The sequence below is a fragment of the Bos mutus genome, chromosome X (assembly GCF_027580195.1).
Source record: "Bos mutus isolate GX-2022 chromosome X, NWIPB_WYAK_1.1, whole genome shotgun sequence".
NCBI classification, from domain to species: domain Eukaryota; kingdom Metazoa; phylum Chordata; class Mammalia; order Artiodactyla; family Bovidae; genus Bos; species Bos mutus.
The window spans coordinates 124,727,335-124,747,159 of NC_091646.1; the positions used below are offsets into that span (position 1 = coordinate 124,727,335).

General features: G+C 38.3%; 1 protein-coding gene across 8 annotated transcripts in view; it reads left to right on the forward strand.

Moving 5' to 3' along the window:
- PPEF1 (protein phosphatase with EF-hand domain 1) overlaps positions 1-19,825 on the forward strand; it is a 158,094-nt gene that overhangs the window by 33,537 nt on the left and 104,732 nt on the right. For 5 of the 8 annotated variants that reach the window (XM_070366540.1, XM_070366541.1, XM_070366534.1 and 2 more), the window contains exons 5-6: positions 282-379; positions 7,207-7,371. In XM_070366540.1, coding sequence (XP_070222641.1) covers positions 7,299-7,371 — 73 coding nt within the window. In that variant the 5' untranslated portion in view covers positions 282-379; positions 7,207-7,298. Of the gene's footprint in view, positions 1-17; positions 142-281; positions 380-1,371; positions 1,446-7,206; positions 7,372-19,825 lie in introns of those variants that run through there. The other 3 variants (XM_070366539.1, XM_070366535.1, XM_070366538.1) reach the window with 3 other exon arrangements.

Below are 19,825 nucleotides of genomic sequence, written 5' to 3' on the forward strand. Positions count from 1 at the left end.
CTCTTTGCTGGGAACAGGGCAGGGTTGGGGCAGACAGCTGCGGCTCACGGGCCAGCGCAGCCTCTCCCAGATCTGCAGCTCTGGGCTCGTCTTCCAGGCTGAAAGGCAAAGCCTATTTGAGTTACTTCTTTGTGTGTATGTGTATGTATTTGTTTTTTGATATATTTAATCAAGAGCTCTCCCTGCACAGAGCTGTAGAGATGTGAGATGTATGGAGTGTGTGTGTGTGTATGTAGGGGGATGATCCAGAGAGAGTTGAAATTGTACCTCTTTTCTTTCAGATCTCTGCATCCCTCAGAGAAGTTTTTTCCTGATTTTGTTTCTCTTGAAGCACCTGGGGTGAGGATAAACTTCTACATTGGCCAAGCAGAAGAAGCAGGTAATATGTTTGTTTGTTCTTAGGTATTTTGGGCAAGCAGAAGTCTACATTATAAACATACATTGTGTAGCAATGGAATGGGAAATGTGCACTCCTTGAAGTTTATTTCATTGCCTTGCATTTTCTCAGAATGATTTTTCTCGAAGATGGTGATTGCAAATCAGTTGTCATTGTCTTACAAAAGATGTACAGGTGAATTTGCATTCTGAAGCAATGTAGCCTATTTCAAATGAACTCGATACTTGGGAAGACTCTGTGGTCACTTGGGTGAGAGCTAAAAAATGAGAGAAGGGATACTTTGAGAAACTCTTCCAGACCCTTCATAGGCATTGCCCACTACACAACTGAAGATTCAGAAATTTTCCTTGCCCTCTTGTTGCACAGGACCACAGGATTTCCATCTGTCTGTAAAAAAGGGACGCAGAATCCCTTGCAATGTTCAAGATTTCTTTTTGGTGATTTTGTGTTTCTGTAGATCAAATTGGATCCTGAAACCAAAGCACAGCTAACTTTTTGGTGGATAGACATTTTTTTTAAAGCATTAAATAGAATGGATCTTCAGTCCTGCACTGATCAGCTGTGCCATGGAGTCTCATATTTAATTTCTCAGTCTCAGTTTTTTCATCTTTAATACAGAGTGATGATACTCCTTGAAATTTGCTGTGACGATTAACTGGAATAATAGAAATATAAAGTATCCACTGTGCTGGGTAAATAGTCCCTTAATAAACAGTTGTGATTTTAACTGTTATTGTTACTGGTAAAGCGTTTTTTCTTTACCAGTAATAATAAAAAAGCTCTCTTGGGGGAAAAGAGTCCATTTCTTTGTGAATCTACAGTTATCCCAGAACCAGTAGACACCCACAGGGTTTAGTCTCTGGGAGGTCCCCAGACAGTGCATTCTGAAGAAAGAGATAAGAGCAAACAGGTTTTGTTTCAACACTTTGACCGCAATAGGTACCAGTCATGCATGGCTCTTCTTAACCCCTCAGCTAAGAAGAATTCTGTTCCAGTTTTGTTTTTCCATCCTCAGTCTTCTCATTAGTCTTTAGTACAAGTCTGTAAGGTAAGTGTTTTTATCTCTATTTTCTTATGAGAAAACTGAAGTGCAGATAAATTAATAACTAGCTGAGAAGAATTTAAACTCTGGTTTGTCTGACTGCTAAACCCCAGTCTCCATTGGGCCAGCATTAGCAGTTATGAATGATAGATGTTCTTGAAATACTTTACCTCAAGAGGGTCCCCTGTTTGGCTGTTTGGGAAAAAGTGAACACTCTAGCTTTTTCTTAGAGATTCATGTTAGAGATACACATTGACATTCAGAAGGTTCTGGGAAGTCCTGCAGTGAAGGAACCTGTTGAATACTGCTTCTCCTGAACTTATTTGATGGTGGGGCTTTTTTTTTTTTTTGGTCTAATTTCGAGAATCATAAACCACATAGAATTCTCCCACAAACGTTCTTTGGAAAACCTGGCACTTGGCCTAGCTGCCTCCTGATTACAATCCTGTCTGGGAGAATAGCACACACCCTTGGATAGCTTCTGGTGGTCAGTATGGTTTCCTTGTTTTTCTTCCCCTTTCATGGACCCAGGCATAATCATCAGCTTTGTCTTACAGAATTCCCCTTATTCATTGAAGACCCCAGACAGGAGTACATGCTTATAGGATTATACTGGAAGGGTGGTGGTGGAAGGGGCCCTTCTAGAGCAGTCTGCCAGGGACTCCTCTACCTCCTCTATGCCCCTTCGTCATGTTTAGTCCACAGACCTCAGGCTGTAGAACCTCTGTTTCAGCGGATGCCAAAAAGCATGCTGCAGCAGAGTGAGCCTGAAGAGGTGTCTGTGTTCCATGCTCGTGTCTCATGCTCTGAGCGGGGAGAACTAAACAATTAGATGTGCTCATCTCTTGTGGGTTCTGAATTTGGGGTTCTTGGGGCCAGAGCTGGAGTACAGATTTCTCACAGAAGTCAGCATCTCTAGGAAAAGCTGAGTTTCTTGCATGGGAAACCATGCAGTTCACGTCTAGAATGCCAGAGGTGGAGCAGAATCAAGGTCATGGTGGCTGAGGAAGGTGTGGGCCTTCAGTAGAGATGTGCTTAGAAAGAAAACCAAGAATAAGTAAGAACAACTCAGGGAGCCTGGGCTAGTACTTGAAGGGTGCTTGAAGGCCAAGGTTGGATTGGCTCCAAGGGCCATCGTTTGTTCTTTCCTTGTATTTTTGCATTGGGAAATGAATAGTGATTAAAGGAAAGGAACTGAGCCATGTCAAACAGTCTCGCCCTCCAGTTCTCCCGGCTCCCTCTACTCCTCCCCCGTCCCCCACAGTAGCAGAAACCTTTTAGCAGAAACCTCAGAAGACTTTTCCTTTGGCAGATTATGAGTGAGTGCCAATGATGAGTCACTATTTTATGTTTATGCTTTAGAATCATCCTTGGTGTGTATTGGTAGGGGCAGCAGCACTGAGCAAGTTTCAAGCTGTTTTTGCCAAGATCCACCTTTTTGGTGGTTTTTATCACTGACCATGGTATCCTCAGGTCTTGGTGAAGGCTGCAGAGACTCCCCGCCTCTTGAGCCAGAGAACCCCTTTCAGGCCCTAGGGCATCGTTTCTTCAGACTCCTTTAGCACACTAAGTACTTATCTCCCACTGACAGAGGGCAGGGAATGGAAGGAGCTTAGATTGTCCCACATAATGGAAAATTCCAAGATCATTTTTATCTGCTTTATACCACCCAGGGTTGTCTTCAAAGGCACTTACATTGCTTCCAAACATGTGTGATTGCAGTCTAGGTTGGGTAGTGTGTGGGAGTAGTGAGTGGCACCTGGCCATAATCAGCTCTTGTTTTGGTGAGAAATAAAATGCGGTGACTCTTCTTTGTTTTGTTTTACCTGTTACCTGAGGAAATTAAATTATTATCAATTAATAATGTAAAAATTCCAATAGCAAATTATTTTTTCTAAATAACCCAAAATTCTCAAACAATTCTCATTTCTTTCTGTCATGATTTAAAATTTTTCTTTAAAAATGAATATATAAGTACTACCCATTTTCTGGTTTAATAAAAGACTTTTGTGTAATTAAATAGCATGTATTTGTGCATGGAATGATGGACTAATAATTACTTTTAGCATTCATTTTTTAAAGGGCCCTGGATTACAAATATTTATTCCCTTATTCATTCATTCATTCACTTGGCATTTTTCAAACACCTGCTACGTGAAAGGCACTGTGTAGGTGCCAGAGATTCAAGGAGTATTTAGAAAGAAAGGTATCCATGGAGCTTACAATCTAGCAGAAATATACTCAAGTTTGATGCTTTTTAGTTCTTAGTGAATCTTTTATATGGACTTTTGTTTGTTGTGTAATGAGTTGACTGAGGAGTGGCTGAGAACCGAATGCCTTTAGAGAGAGAAATTTTTTTCCTGGGGAAAAAATTGAGTTTGAAGTATATCACTTCCTGTCATTGCATCAGTGTTGCCTACTCAGTGTCTAACTCTGTGTATTCGTAAAACGGGGTAGAAAAAAGTAGTATAAAAATGGAAGCAGAGCCCAAGGGAGATATGCAGAGCAGTGTTTCTCAGACTGAGATATGGGGAGTGCTTGTGTCAAAGTTCCATGAAGGGTGCATTTTTAATTGCAAATTCCTAGGCCCCCTTGGACTGCTTGAATCCAAGTATTGGCAGTAATACTTGGATTGTATTGGGAGTGTGCCTTTTAAAATAATCTCCCCTGGTAAGTTTTGCAGTGCTCATGTAGGAGAGTATGGATCTAGGCACATGGAGAAACTCTCCAGGACCAAATGTCCTACTTCAAAGGTTGAGGAAAAATCCAGCAGACATGCTCTCATAGGCACTGTAGATAACCTTTGAGAAATGTCTGAGGATGGAGAGAACAGAGGCAATGGGTAAATAGTGCTTCAGTTTCAAAAACAAGAAAAGAGTAGATCCCAGAAGCCACTACCTTATAAGCCTGACATGACCTCTGGAAAAATTCTGTTCCAAACAGATGGAGTCAAAGCATTTAGAGGAAAATATGATAATCACTAGGCATCGTTGTGGGTTTGCTGGAACATTGTTTCCAGTAGAGAATGTCAAGCTCTGCTGCACATTAGAATTACCTGGGGAGCTTTTAATACTCTCGATGCCCAAACTGCACTCAATACCAGTGACATCAGAATCTCTGGGGATGGGACCCAGGCATCACTATTCTTCAAATCCCCAGAGACTCTTAATTTGTTGAGGTGGCCTCTGAGCATTGAGAGTTTTAAAAGCTTCCCAGGTGATGCTAATATGCAACAGACTTTGACAGCTGGTTTGTCTATATGACGTTAGGTAAGTATCTTGGTTTTCTTGCACTGTGTGTAAATTCTAGGTAATTTTAAAAGTCTCTGTGACCTTTAAAGTGGCTGCCCAGGTGGTGCTAGTGGTAAAGAACTTGCCTGCCAATGCTGGAGACATAAGAGATGCAGGTTCAATCCCTGGGTGGGGAAGATGCCCTGGAGGGTAGCATGGTTGTCCACACTCCAGTGTTCTTGCCTGAAGAATCCCATGGACAAAGGGGCCTGGAGGACTGCAGTCCATGGGGTTGCAAAGAGTCAGGCATGACTGAAGAGACTTAGTACGCACACATGCACCACCTTTAAATGTCTATGATTCTGTTACTAAATAAAAATAATGGCAAACTATTTTCCTTTCTTTCTTCCTCCCTCCCTCCCTCCTTCCTTCTGCCTTCCTCTCCTCCTCCTCTTTATCTTCTGCTGTTGCTGGCTAGCCTGGAATATGTGTGTGTGTTAGTTGTTCAGTTATGTCTGACTCTTGCAACCCCATGGACTGTAGCCGTTCAGTCTCCTCTGTCCATGGATTTCCCAGGCAAGAATACTGGAGTGGGTTGCCACTCCCTTCTCCAGAGGATCTTCCCGATCCAGGGCTCAAAGCCAGGTCTCCTGCACTACAGGCAGATAGGTTCTTTACCGTCTGAACCATGAGGGAAACCCAGCCTGGAATGTAAGGTGTCAGATTATGTATCTTAATTTCATTAAAATATTTAGCGAAATTTCCCAATACATCTTATAGATAAGTAAGTGGATACTTATGATGGGTAAATTTGCCACCTGACTAAATGAATATGCTGGGAGAGTGTGACTGCAATGGGTCTGTACTAACCCTGGAGATTGGTCTGGAGTGGAATGCCACAAGGGTTTTCTGCCCTTGAAGCTGACCCTATTAACATTTTTTACTCATGATGTGGATAAGAGAGACATGTAAGAAATGCCTATCGAATTTGGAAATAACCCAAAGTTTAAGAGAGTTAATTAATTCCATAACCCATAGTTTAGGAGGGTTAATTAATTCCGTAATAGAATCAAGCCTAGCTCTGATCAGAATATCTGTTTATTAAGGTTATAGTTGTTTTAAAAATATTTCCATAATTCAAATATTTTCCTCATTTCTTTCTGCCCCTTTCTTTCATTGATTCACATTTTGAAGCTTTTAGTGTAGTACTAAAAGAAAAATAGGCAGGCTTGGCAGAGTCCCAAGTCAGTTGTTCTCTTTGTTACTATCAAGAAATGCAAATAGATTAGCTCAGCTGGTTTGGAGCATCATGAAATAAAGGAAACATCCCACAAGTCATGAGGTGGGGTTACTATAGAAAGGAATTTAGTTGAAAACTCCCATGGGATGGTTGTGAAAGATCCAATATAGCAGTCTCAGCTAACCCATCAAAAGGCCCGGTCAGTGTGAGGGCAGACTTTGGAGGGGCCTCAGAAATGCCTGGAGAGCTTGTTTGAAAAGGGCATTTTTCTAGGGAGGCCTTCAGCCTCTGTTTTTTTAAAGCAAGTATGCCAACTGATTCTGAGAAACAGTGTCAGAGAACTCATTGTTGACTAAAAAAGATGCACAGCATGAGAGTTGTGAGCTAAGTTTTATTTGGGGCAAAATGAGGACTGCAGCCCAGGAAACAGCACCTCAGATAGCTCTGAGAGACTGCTCCAAAGAGGCAGGTCAATATATAAGACTTCGGTGAATGGGGAGTTTAATGCAATCAAACACTTATTTTACAAAAGGTTTTCTGCTAGTCATGAGCTGATGTCATCATAAGGGGATTTAGTGCTTTTCTGGGCTTTTTTAGATATGAAGAGATGCAAGGATTGGGATCATGAAATCAGTTCCTGAAAATAGCTGACTGTCTAGAGGCCTGTTCCACTAGTTTCCCTGGAGGACAGAGTGCCTCACTCTCCACCCTGAACTCCCTTTAGGGTGTGTCGAAGGTCAACAGCCGCAGCAGCACGGGATTCAGTCTCAGCAGAAGCTGACTGCAAATGCCCTTGACAAACCCCAATTTGTAGTTGACATCATTTTGGTTTGAATTTTGGCATAACTGTATAAATATGTTGTCTCATAGTCATTTTCCAATTTGTGTATTTAAAAGCCTAGATAGATATAGTAATAACTATTTTGAGCTTAAAACCAAAGCTGTTAATTTGTGTCAGATCCTTCATAGTGCCTTACCTATATTTCAATTATAAAATTGTTTGCTCTTAAATTTCCATTTTACTTTTCATTTTAATGCTTTATTTTATAGAGTATTGATCTGACCTAGACACGGGCAAGCTATAATTTATGTGTTGCAGAAATGCAGCCTATATCTGCTGTGTTGCTGCTGCTGTGTTTTGGAAAATAAATCAGGATTAGATTATGTCTGATCACTTTCCACATCACATGATGAACAGCAGTTGAGGAGAAGCAAAAAATGAATCCTGCTGAGCAGCCCGTAGATACCTTGTTGTTAACGGGCGCTTTCCTCCCCACCTTGTGTGTCCTCCTCCTAGGATCTGTGACCCAGGTGAATCAGTCAGGAGGGGCTCTTCACAGCGCAGAGGGAAGCACTTTTCACACTGTTTTAGAATGAGAAGTTGAATTCATGAACACACCTAATTTAGAAGACATGGGCTGTGGCACTTCATCTGCAACAAAAGACAAGAAATCTGAGAAAGGTGAGTTCCAGGAGTGTGCCTGCCTTCCTGAATGAAAAGGGGAGGGCGAGCTGGGTTCATCCTCTGCCCCTTTCTCAATTACTCACATGGTTCTCAAGCTGCCCAGAGAGATTTTTCACCAGACATCATCACTCGAACTGAAGGTTAAATATTGGGATAATGTTGGTAACTACCTTTAGGAAGAGGTAGCTCTGAATTTATAATGTGCCATAAAGTATTATCTGAGAGATATTTTATGTTTGATTTGATTTCAGTTGAAAATGTACCAATATAAAATCTCAATTTAAAACTCAGTGGCAGGGAACAAGAAAGCCTCTCTGTAAATTTATATCTGTTTATTCAATACACTTATAAATAGCTCTATCCATACCTATGTGACATTTGGTAGCATCATTAAATTTTTATTAGATTTTATAACTCAGTGATCAGATTATTATTTATAGCTGTTCAGTACAGAACCTCATGAAAAAAAAAAGAACTTCATGAGATTTGCTTCATGTTTTCAGAATGTTCTAGGTAGAATTTGAGAAATGCTAGATCATCTGCTTCCCCAAAAGTATGTTGTTTCTAAATAGATGATGTGCCCCCCCCCCACTACCCCCCCATGTAATTAGAGGCTTCTGTATTTCCTTTGTTTACTTTGTACTGAGGTTCTTTCTCACAGATACTAGAATCTAGTTGAAACTCACTTGAATGTTTCTTTAATAGACATAGTCTCCACATGCAAATTAAACCCAAAACAAACAGGCTAGGATGATTGTGTGAATAACTTGCTCTTAAACTCCATTCCTGTGTTATTTTGGTTGTATTAATAGATAATTTTCCCAGTTTCTATTCCACATCTTTGTTTTAGCAGTTCACTCAGGCTTAACATGCAGAGTTTAGGATACAGAGTATTCTATCCTAATTAGTGTGGGATGTTTTCCTTTGGAAATCAAATGCTGGTCTCCCTCCCAGCTGACTTAATGCCAGTGAGTTAGCAAATTAATCCTTGACAGTAGAGTAACAGAGATGCACTAAGTCTTTGAAATCTGTAAGCATGTCATGAAATAAATCTTTCAAGAGCTCCAACTGAACTAATTCCATGGTAGTAATTTATTGTGAGAGTAGAGATTACCCAGAGTTTTAAAAATGTAGCCAGATTTCTTAGGTTAAAAAAAAAAAGCCAAGCCCAACATGTAAATGTAGATTCTTTTTCTGAAATGCATTTCAGCTTTTGAAATGTTGCATGTAAATGAAAACATTAATTTTGAATTTTCGGTTGCTGTTTCTTGTAAATAATTTATTGAGATGAAATTCATGTAAGACAAAATTAACCATCTGAACAATTCAGTGGCATGTATACAAAGCTGTGTAACCACCACTTTCATCTAGTTCTCAAACTTTTCCATCACTGCAAAGTAAAATCCCTTATTTATTAATCAGTTTCTGCATATTTCCCTCTTCCCTCAGACCCTGACAACTGCCAATCTGTATTCTTTTTCTATGAATTTACCTGTTCTGGACATGTCATGTAAATAGAATCATAGATGATATGACCTTTTCCTCTGGCTTCCTTTACTTAGCATAATGTTTTTGAGGTTCATCCATGTTGTAGCATGCATCAATATTTCATTCCTTTTTAAGGCTGGATAATATTTCATCATGTGTATGTATTACTTTTTTTTGTATCACATTTTTTAGTCCATTCATTTGATGGACATTGGGTTTTTTCCACCTTTTTAGCTATTGTGAATGGTGCTACTATGCACATGAGTGTATGTATACTTATTTGAGTCTGTGTTTTCAATTCTTTTGGGTATATACCTAGTAATGAAATTTCAGGGTCATTTGGCTATTTTGTGGTTGACTTTTTAAGGAAATGACAAACTGTTTTCCTGGATCACTTTTTAATAATAGCAGCTTTATTGAGATATAATTCACATACTACACAATTCACCAGTTTAAAGTATAAAATTCAGTGACTTTTTTGGTATATTGATACAGCTGTATAAACCATCACCACAATCAATTTTGGAACATTTTCATCCCCCTGCTCCCCAAACCAGTAGCAGTTACTCTCTTACGCTATACCTCCCCAGCCCTAGGCAGTCACAAATCTACCTCTGTCTGTAAATTTGGGCTGTTCTGGACATTTCATATAAACATAATCAGACAATATGGGGTCTTTCATGTCTGACTTCTTTTATTCAGCATAGTGTTTCAAAGTTTATCCATGTCATGTCATGAATCAGAACTTCATTCCTTTGTATTGCTGAATAATATTCCATTGTATGAATATGTAACCTTGTATTCATCCATTCATCAATTAATGGGTATTTAGATTGTTTCTACTTTTTTACTATAGTGAGCAATGCTACTATGAACATTCATATACAAGTTATTATGTAAATACATGTTTTCAGTTCTCTTGGTTATAGACCTTTGAGTAGAATTGCTGGGTCATTTGGTAGCTCAATGTTTAACATTCTGAGAAACGTCTAAACTTGTTTTCCCAAGTGGCTACACCATTTTGTATTCCTGTCAGGAAGGTATGAGTGTTCTTATTTCTCCATATCCTCAGCCACACTTGTTATTGTCTTTCCTTTTGATTATAACCATCCTAGTGGATATGGAGTGGTATCTCATTAGGGTTTTTATTTGCATGCCCCTAATGACTAAAGATGCTGAGCATCTTTTCATGTATTTATTAGCCATTTGTAGATCTTCTTTGGAGAAATGTCTGTTCAGATCATTTGCTAATTTTTAAATTATTTTTTGTAAGACTTTAAAATATATTCTAGTTACAAGTTCCTTATCAAATGTGTGATTTGCAAATATTTTTACCCATTCAGTGGGTTGTCTTCTCATTTTCTTGATAATGTTCTTTGAAGCACAAAAGTTTTAATTTTGATGAAGTCCAGTTTATTTTTTCTTTGGTTACTTGTGCTTTTGGGTCAAATCCAAGATTATTTGTACTTCTGTTTTCTTCTAAGAATTTTTTAAAAATTATTTATTTATTGGCTATACTGGATCTTCTTCACTGTGTGCTGGCTTTCTCTAGTTGCACTGAACAGGGGCTACTCTCTAGTTGTGGTTTGCGGGCTTCTCGTTGCAGTGGCTTCTCTTGTTGCAGAGCACAGGCTGTACGTGCATGGGCTTCAGTAATTGTGGCTCCAGGGTTCTAGAGCGAGGCTCGGGTAGTTGTGGTGCGCCAGCTGAGTTGCCTTGCAGTGCACAGGTTGAGTTGCCTTGCGGCATGTGGGATCTTCCCGGACCAGGGATCCAACCTATGTCCCCTGCATTGGCAAGTGGATTCTTAACTATTGGATCACTAAGGATGCCCAATAATTTTGTATTTTTAGCCCTTCCATTTAGTTCTTGATCAATTTTGAGTTAATTTTCATATATGGTGTGATGAAAGAAAGTGAAAGTGAAAGTTAAGTCGCTTAGTTGTGTCCGACTCTTTGCGACCCCGTGGACTGTAGCCCACTAGGCTCCTCCGTCCATGGGGTTCTCCAGTCAAGAATACTGGAGTGGGTTGCCGTTTCCTTCTCCAGGGGATCTTCCTGACCCAGGGATCGAACCCAGGTCTCCCGCACTGCAGGCAGACGCTTTAACCTCTGAGCTGCCAGGGAAGCCCCGGTATGAGGTGGGGATACAAATGTATCCTTTGGATGTGAATAGTTGTCCCAACACTATTTGTTGAAAAGATTATTTTTTCCCCATTGAATGATCTTGGCACTCTTGCCAAAAGTCAGTTGACCATAAATGTCAGGGTTTTATTTCTGGATTCTCAATTCTGTTCCATTGATCTATATGTCCAATCCTGTGTCCTGCCTGGACCATCCAATATGTCCAGCCAATATCACACCATCTTGATTACTGTAGATTTTGTAGAAAGTTTTGAAATTGGAGGTGTGAATCCTTCGACTTTCTCTTTTTCAAGATTGTTTTGGCTGGGTCCCTTGCATTTCCATATAAATTTTAGAATCAATTTCTTAAAAGAAACCAGCTGGAGTGTTGGTGTGGATTATTTTGAATCTGTAGATCAATTTGGGAAGTATTCTTAAACATTAAATCATCTGATTCATGAACATGGGGTATCTTTCCAGTTATTTAGGTCTTTAATTTCTTTCAATGATGTTTTGTAGTATTCAGAGTTTGAGTTTCACTCTTCTTTTGTTAAATTTAACCCAGGTATTTATTCTTTTTGATGCTATTGTAAATGATATTGTCTTTTTTTTAAATTTAAATTTATTTATTTTAATTAGAGGCTAATTACTTTACAATATTGTATTGGTTTTGCCATACATCAACATGAATCCGCCATGGGTGTACATGTGTTTTCTTCATTTTTGGGGTGTTCATTGCAAGTGTGCGGAAAAACAGTTGGTCTTTGAATGCTGATTGATTGTATATCCTGAGACTTTGCTAAGCTCATTTATTAGCTCTAATAGATTTTTAGTGGATTTCTTAGGATTTTCTATTTATAAATCATGTCATCTGCAAATAAAGGTAGTTTTGCTTCTTCCTTTCTATTCTTTGCCTTTGATTTCACTTTCTTGCTTGACTGTCCTGGCTGCAATCTCTGTTACTGTTAAATAGAAATGCAAGAGTAGGCTTCCTTGTCTTGTTCTTGATCTTAGGGGGAAAGCATTCAGTCTTTCACCTTTAAGTGTGATATTAGCTGTGACCTTTCTTTTTTTATGGATGCTCTTTATCAGGTTGAGGAAGTTTATTGATTTTTTTTAAATTAAAAAATGATATTTAACTTTGTCTAATGCCTTATCTGCATGTATTGGGAAGATCATGTAGTTTTGTTTTTTATTCTGTGTTATTGAGTATATTAATTGAATTTCAGATATTGAACTAAATTTGTATTCCTGACATAAATCCCACTTGATCATGGTATATAATCTTTTTTATATGTTACTGAATTCAGTTTGCTAGCATTTTGTTTAAGATTTTTGCTTCTATATTCAAGAGATATATTGGTCTCTATTTTCCTTTTCCTTTGATGTCTTTGTCTGAATTTGATATCAGGGTAGTACTAGTCTTACAGAATGAGTTGGAAAGTATTCCATCTCTTCTATAGTTTAAAAGAGTTTGTGAAGAATTAGAATTAATTCTTTAAACGTTTGGTAGAATTTGTCAGTGAAGCCATCTGGGCATGGGCCTTTCTTTGTGGGTAGTTTTTTGATTACTTTTTCTACTCTTTACTTGTTATAATAAAGTATATTGTCATATTTTCTATTTCTTCTTGAGTCATTTTCAGTAGTTTGTGTCCTTGAAGAACTGGTTCATTTCATCTCGTCAGGGAATGTTTAACAGGAGGATTCCTATGTGCTGTTTCTCACAAGTCCTTTGTTTCTTTTTAAGTGGAACAGCACGCTGCTCCCAGGAACTGAGGTCATTATGTGAGGCAGGCTTGAATCTCCTTTAGTAAACATTCTCTTTACGACAAAACTGCTTAGTCTCGATCCCCTTTCTTGAGATATGGATTGTCTCCTGACCTTGTGACCATTATTAATCCCTTGTTCCCTTGGTAACAGTTGCTGTACATTTGGTTTTCTGATCTTTATCATTGTCAAAAGGAACTTCTTGTACCACAGCCTTTATATACTCACAGAGAAATCATTAAAACACCTTTGCTCCATCAGAGCTTGGGGTCCCCGTGTCTTTCTTTCTCTCTCTCTCTTTCTCCCTCCCTTCGGCTCTCTCTTTCACTTTCTTATCATCAACTCTGGACCGCCAGGTCCCGGTCCATTAAAGGACCCCAACAAATGGCGCCCCAGAACAGGGACACTGGTATATGTGGCATTTTGGTCGGAGGGACTCGGGACCTATTGAGGTCGGTAAGTACTAAGACATGGGTCAAACGGCTGGAAAGCCCCATCATTTCTCTACTTTACTTCACCATTTGTTTAAAGCTCAGGGACTTTTGGTTTAGCGCCAATGAATAGAGGCTTGCTTTCAAACAGTGGTTAAATGTAATCCTTGATTCCCTGATAAATGCAGTTTTGATTTAGAAATTTGGCACTGGGTCAAAGAAAATGTTGAATGAGCCGCCAAGCAAGGAAAAAATATTCCAATTGATTTCTAGCCCTCAACGATATTCAACAACAGACAGAACACTTATTGCATGAATATGAATTAGATGATAAAACTTTACAAAAGGCCCAATTAGAACAACATGAAATATTTCAAAATTTTCTTACTAGCCCTGCCCCGGCTGCTCCAAATGCTCCTCCTCTGCTAACAGGCGCAACTCCAAAAGTCTCTCCTTTGTTAGAACCTAATGAAAGTTATACTAATTTTTTAGTGAGATTAGAAACTGCTATTTCCCATACTGTAATCAGAGAAGAAACCAAGAAACAGCTGGAGAAATTACTTGCTTATGAGAATGCAAATCAGGAATGTCAGAGAGCTATCGCTGCAATTCATGAGACTGGGACTATTACTGATTATTTGAAGGCTTGTCACAATCTAGGATCAGAAACTCAAAAGATGCAAATGCTAGCTGAAACAATGGCAACTACCTTTAAAAAGGGAAATGAAGGATGCTTTACATGTAGAGATAAAAACCATTTAAAAAGGGACTGCCCTAAGAAGGCTAATAAAAAACCTCCAAGAATTCGCCCTCACTGCCATAGAGGAATGCATTGGGCCAAAGACTGTAAATTTAAATTTGATATTGATGGAAAACCTATTCCAGGGAACTCCAAACAGGGGACCCCCCTGGTCCCCTACAACAAAAACCAGGGGCAAATTCTATCTTTTCCCTCAAACCATCAACATCCGGCAATGCTACCGTTAATATACCAGCCCTAGATGATTTTTTCCTTTACCCTTAAGCAGTCCCTTCTAGAGTACCTACTGGACTTTTTGGACCCCTGCCTCCACAAACCTTCAGTCTTTTATTTGGCTGATCTAGTTTGGCTTCTAAAGGAATTACTGTTCACCCTGGAATAATTGATTCAAATTATAAAGGAGCAATTCAAATTATGATGTCATCTCAGATTCTATGGCAATTCTAAAAAGGGGACAAAATTGCTCAATTACTTCTTTTGCCTTACATTTCTGTTCACTCCTCTAATAATGTATGGACAAGCAGATTCAGCAGTACAGATGAAAGACAATCCTTATGGACATCATTGGTATCTGAATATGCCCAACCAAATATAAATATCAAAATTAATAATAAAAGATTTTCTAGTCTCCTCGACACTGGATCTAATATTACTATTATTTCCAAACACTTATGGCCCAAATCCTGGCCTATACAAAAGGTCTCTTGCCAAATTGCAGGAATTTCTCAAATCAAAGTACAAGAAATTTATCAAAATTTTCAAATCTACCCATATGAAAGACCAAAAGGCCAACCTACAACATTAAGACCTTATGTGATAAATGCACCCCTTAATCTAATAAAAAGAAACAAAGGACTTGTGAGAAACAGCACGTAGGAATCCTCCTGTTAAACACTCCCTGACATCATCTGAATTATTTCTTAGCACATACTTGTTCAGAGTCTTCCCTTATTCTTTTTAGTCTTCCATTATCTTTTGTTGAATATATCAATCAATGTTTATTATAAATTCCATAGTAATCTATGGAAACTGATACAATGTGTTTATTTATATTTACCATAAAAGGTTTTTCTCATTCAAAAATATAAGATTGAGAAAGCAACTGGAAATAATAATCATCATTCTGCTACCCAGTTTTTTTTTTATATAGTGTATATTTTTGATCATCCTAAATAGTAATTTTTTTATAGCCTTGCTTTGGCACTGAGACATGATTGTGTAAACATTTCTCAAATTGTTATGCTTTGTAAACATTTTAGCCATTGCTAAATGTCTCATTAGTGGATAGGCCATAATATAATTAATTATTCCTCAATATTTGACATTTAGGTTTGAAGAATTTACATTGAATAATTTCTTCATGTAAAGATTTTTCCTTATTTTGGGTTATTTCCATATTTAGGTGATTTGACATGAAATTTCTGTGTCAAGGGCTATGAAAGTTTTGAAAGATTTCTTGATAGAAAAGAATAGTTATTATTTCCTTATTACTAACTGTATTACAGAGTATTGACAATATTCTACATATATTTTATTTAGTCCTTGCAGTAAACCTGAGTAAAGTGTTATCATTACTTTTTGTACTGAGGAAGAATCTTGTGCTCAGTGATTAGGTAAGTACTTGTCAAGGTTATCCCCGAGTTGGGATTTGAACCCAGGGAGTTCTGAATACAGTGTTTTTTGCCATCAACCATTACACCCTTTCATGGTGCCTTCCAAAATTGCTGTTCTTGGAAACTAGCTAAATGTATGCATGTAAAGTACCTTTTATTTGCATAGTGCTTTTATAGTTGGACAAAATCTTTCACATATATTTGATCTTCACAACCTGTGAAGGATTGTTCTCAATTTGCAGAAAAGGAAACTGAGGCTTTGAGAGGCAAAGTGATTTGCTTAAGACATAACTAGTAAGTGGCAGAGCCAGGCCTAGAGCTTACCTCTGACTAGTGTGATGGATTTTTTCCCCACCTTGGTCATTGAGCCCCACCGCAGCATTCTGCCTCCAGAGTATCATGGCATTTTTGAGAAAGAATAGCCTACATATAAAATTGAGGCTATCCCTTTCTTGTGGGCTATCTGCCTTCCATGTAGAGAAGTAGCATTGTTGTTGTGTTATTGTTGTTAGTTTGATTCTTTTGTGATATGCAGTATGGGAGAGAATAGTTGTTGCCAAAACTCTTGGAGGAAGCTTTGATTAATTTCGTTTTCTTCATGAGGAAATGGAGACTTAGATTAAAGAGCTGCCCAAAGTCATGTACTAGTTGATGTCTGAGTCTGAATTGGAACCAGCTCTGACAGATACCAAAGTTCATGCTCCTTTTGATATGCTGCCCTGACATGTAAAACTGGAATTTATCCAAAAAAACAGAAATTAAACATTGTAGTTTCCTTCTCCTGAATTTCACTTTACACTTAAAGTTTTATATTGATGGGTTTTGAATGAATAATCTATTACCTTTTATTTTTTCCTGTAGAGCACTTTGAAAACACTATATTTTCTTTTATTTCTTCCCTTGAGACCACTTAGAAATGCATTTATTCATTTAAGTGCTAGGTCTCCTACAAAGGCTATCTAGCATTTTTGGCTTTGAAGTTTGATGCTTTTAAGCTATGACAATGGAAATTTTCTCTAATGGATATTGTTCTCTTAAAAAATATTTGTCCTCTATTTTTGCCTAAAAATGTAAAAATACTAAATAGCAATCTGTTAGAAAAATAAAATTCAACATAGCAAATTTAAAGATCTTATTGGCTTTATTGAATGATTCATGAATCAGGCAGCATTCCATCTAGAAAACAGAAAAGAACTTCAAAAAGCTGCAGAAAAGGAGAGATTTTTAAAGTCAGAAAGGGAGTGGGACAAGGAAATCATAAATGAAAAGAATTATTTCAGGCAAGGTCAGCTTCCTTTGGGGAAAAACAGGGGTCTATCAGGTTGATTACCTCACTAGTGCTGGCCAGAAAATTCTAGACAGGTTAAGATTACATTCCTAGGAGAGGCTGAAAATGCAATTAGGTTAGGTACTAAGTTTCTGTTTGCTGACATGGAGCTTAGTACAAGTGACTCCATTTGGGGCCTGTTGCCTCTTTTTTTTTTTTTTTAACCAATTCCCCTGTTTTCATCAGACTCTCAGCCTGAAAGATATGAAACAAAACAAAACATTAGTACCACTCCCAGCTAATCTCTGAGTTCTTACAATTTTTGTTGATCTTTTGTGTGCTATTCACAGGTCAATGTTATTTGCTTAATCTCTGTGATATGCACAGGCCATGACTTCACGTTCACAATTTTTAAGTCTGTCATTTTCTTTATTCCTTTTCTGATGTTCCAGTGCTAGAGAGTTCATTTGCTTAGTGATGAATGGCTGCAATCATTCTTTTAAAGCTTTTTAGAGGATACAGTGTTCCAGGGAGACTACTGTGATTATGATAAGCAGGATAATTCCCAGTGTTTGCGGTATACTTCAAAACCATGGTGCCCAAGACGCAAACCAATCAAAATCAAATAAGTCAAGGAAAGACCCTTGAAGGATTTACGTTTTTAAGTGACTTGTTCCGTGATCTTATGTAGCTGAGTTTCAACTTTGCCAGAAATGTTAATCTAGGTGCAGCAGATGGTGTTGGCCACAGCAGACACTTCCCTTACAAAGCTGAAAGATAATCAAGAACTATCCATCAACGGGAATTTGCCATATGACTCAGGGAACTCAAACCGGGCCTCTGTAACAACCTAGAGGGGTGGGATGGGGAGGAAAGTGGGAGGGAGGTTCAAGAGGGAGGGGACATATGTATACCTATGGCTGATTCATGTTGATGTTTGGCAGAAACCAACACAATTCTGTAAAGCAATTATCCTTCAATTAAAAAAAATTTTTTTAATTAAAAAAAAAACACATAATCAAGGGCTATCCAATTACCAAGAGCAACTTTGGCCATAGAGTCTCAGGATTTTCACTGGGCAGCTTTTCCTTTAGCAACAAATTCTGCAGTAAGATAAAGAGTTTAGGAGAGATTCCTGATCATAGCCTATTTACATTTATTTCTGACCAGGGAAGTAGGGACCAGCCAAAGAAAGCAAATCCTAAATCATGAAAGCCTCCTGGTAGGTTCTTTATAACTTGACAATGCAAATTCAGGGGAGTTGACCAATGAGGTGTCTCTGTGGACAGTTAGGGGAACAGTTAGGTCACCTAAGAGATATTGCCCAGTTATGCACAGTCATCTAGGTATTCATAGACCCAAGGAGAATGTTAATCACCATGGACAAAGATAAATCCTGTCAGGGCACAAACTACTTCCAAGAAGGTAGTACTGTAAAGAGACAGCTCAGGTTTTTTGATGATGACAAATTTAGCAGTGAAAGGTTATCCCTCCCCTTGGCAATGGGCTGGGAGATACTGGGGATGGTGTTACCTTTCCAGGCCAATCCTAGAGTGAAGGAAAGAAAGAGAAGAAGAAAGGGTTTCATGTTTAAAGTATGAAGTCTGCTTTTTTAAAACTTTTTTGGCTGCCCTTTGAGGCATGTGGGATCTTTGTTTCCCCGACCAGAGATTGAACCTGTGCCCCCTGCAGTGGAAGAACAGAGTCTTAACCGCTGGATCACCAGGGAAGTCCCTAAGTATGAAGTCGTGATCCAACATCTTGGGAGAAAGCAGTCCATATTAATATCAGCTATTTGTCTTTTTGTCAGTCTGATTTGGAAGTCGCTAGCATTTGTGTAGGACAGATAACCAGGTGAAGCCTTCTTGGGCTGTGAAATGTGTCCCCAAGGTTCAAGTTCCTAAAGTTTGGCTGTCATCTGGGTAGTGAAGCATATCTGGGATAGTCCCTTCCAAGGAGATTCAAGGGCAGTCTTTGTTCTTAGTGATTCCAAGTCAAAAGGGTAGCAGAAAATTGGAAACATTAGTTTGATGAGTTATAGCCAGATATTTGAGGAAACTATAAGAATATAGGATCCGGTCTAATTTATAGGTATTTAACAAAATCTCAAAGACAATGAATTGGATATAATATCTACAAAGGTGCAAGCATCTTTCTTTCTAGAATTACCCCCATTTTTTAAAATCAAAGATAAAAATAAAATCAAAGATAATCACAGTAAAACTAATTTATTTGCGTTATACTTGGCCTGATTATTTACATAGGTGCAGCAAGAATAGTAATTGACCATATGGGTTCTTTTTAAGCCTGCTTTGCTGGAACCTTGTAAGTAAGGTACCAGGTCGACTTTTCCGAGGGACTTTATTGGTTCCATAAAGTCAACCTTAGTTCTTTAAAGCAGTCTGGTCATATCTGAGTCTATGTACATCTCTCTCAAATATGACATTCCAGTTAAAGCTTTTGTAACCAGTGCTTCTGATTGTGTCCTGTTACAAGGATAATAGATTCTCATTCAGCTTATGTAAATAACTATTTTGCCATAAAAAGAATGCTCAAGAGTCTCCAAATTTTGGAGGAGTCAGGTAGGGAGAAAAAGTTAATGTTTACAAAATTGTATTTTACCAAATTGTTTTAAGTCATAGATAGCTTAAGAGACAAAGTTTCCTCAAATCTAGAAAAGCAAAACATTAAAGAACCAGCAGTGCTTCAAGCAAGAAGGAATAAAAATTATAATCACCCTTTTCAGTTCATTCAGTTCTAGGTTATTTATTCTTGTTCTGCTTTAATCCATTTTCCCCCATTAGTTCTAGAAATTCTTACCCAATTCAGTATTTTTAAAATTTTTATTTATTTTAAATTAGTTTAAATTAGTTGGAAGATATTTACAATATTGTGATGGTTTCTGCCATACATCAACATGAATCAGCCATAGGTATACATGTGTCCCCCCCCATCCTGAACCCCCTCCCACTGCCCTCCCCACTCTATCCCTCTAGGTTGTC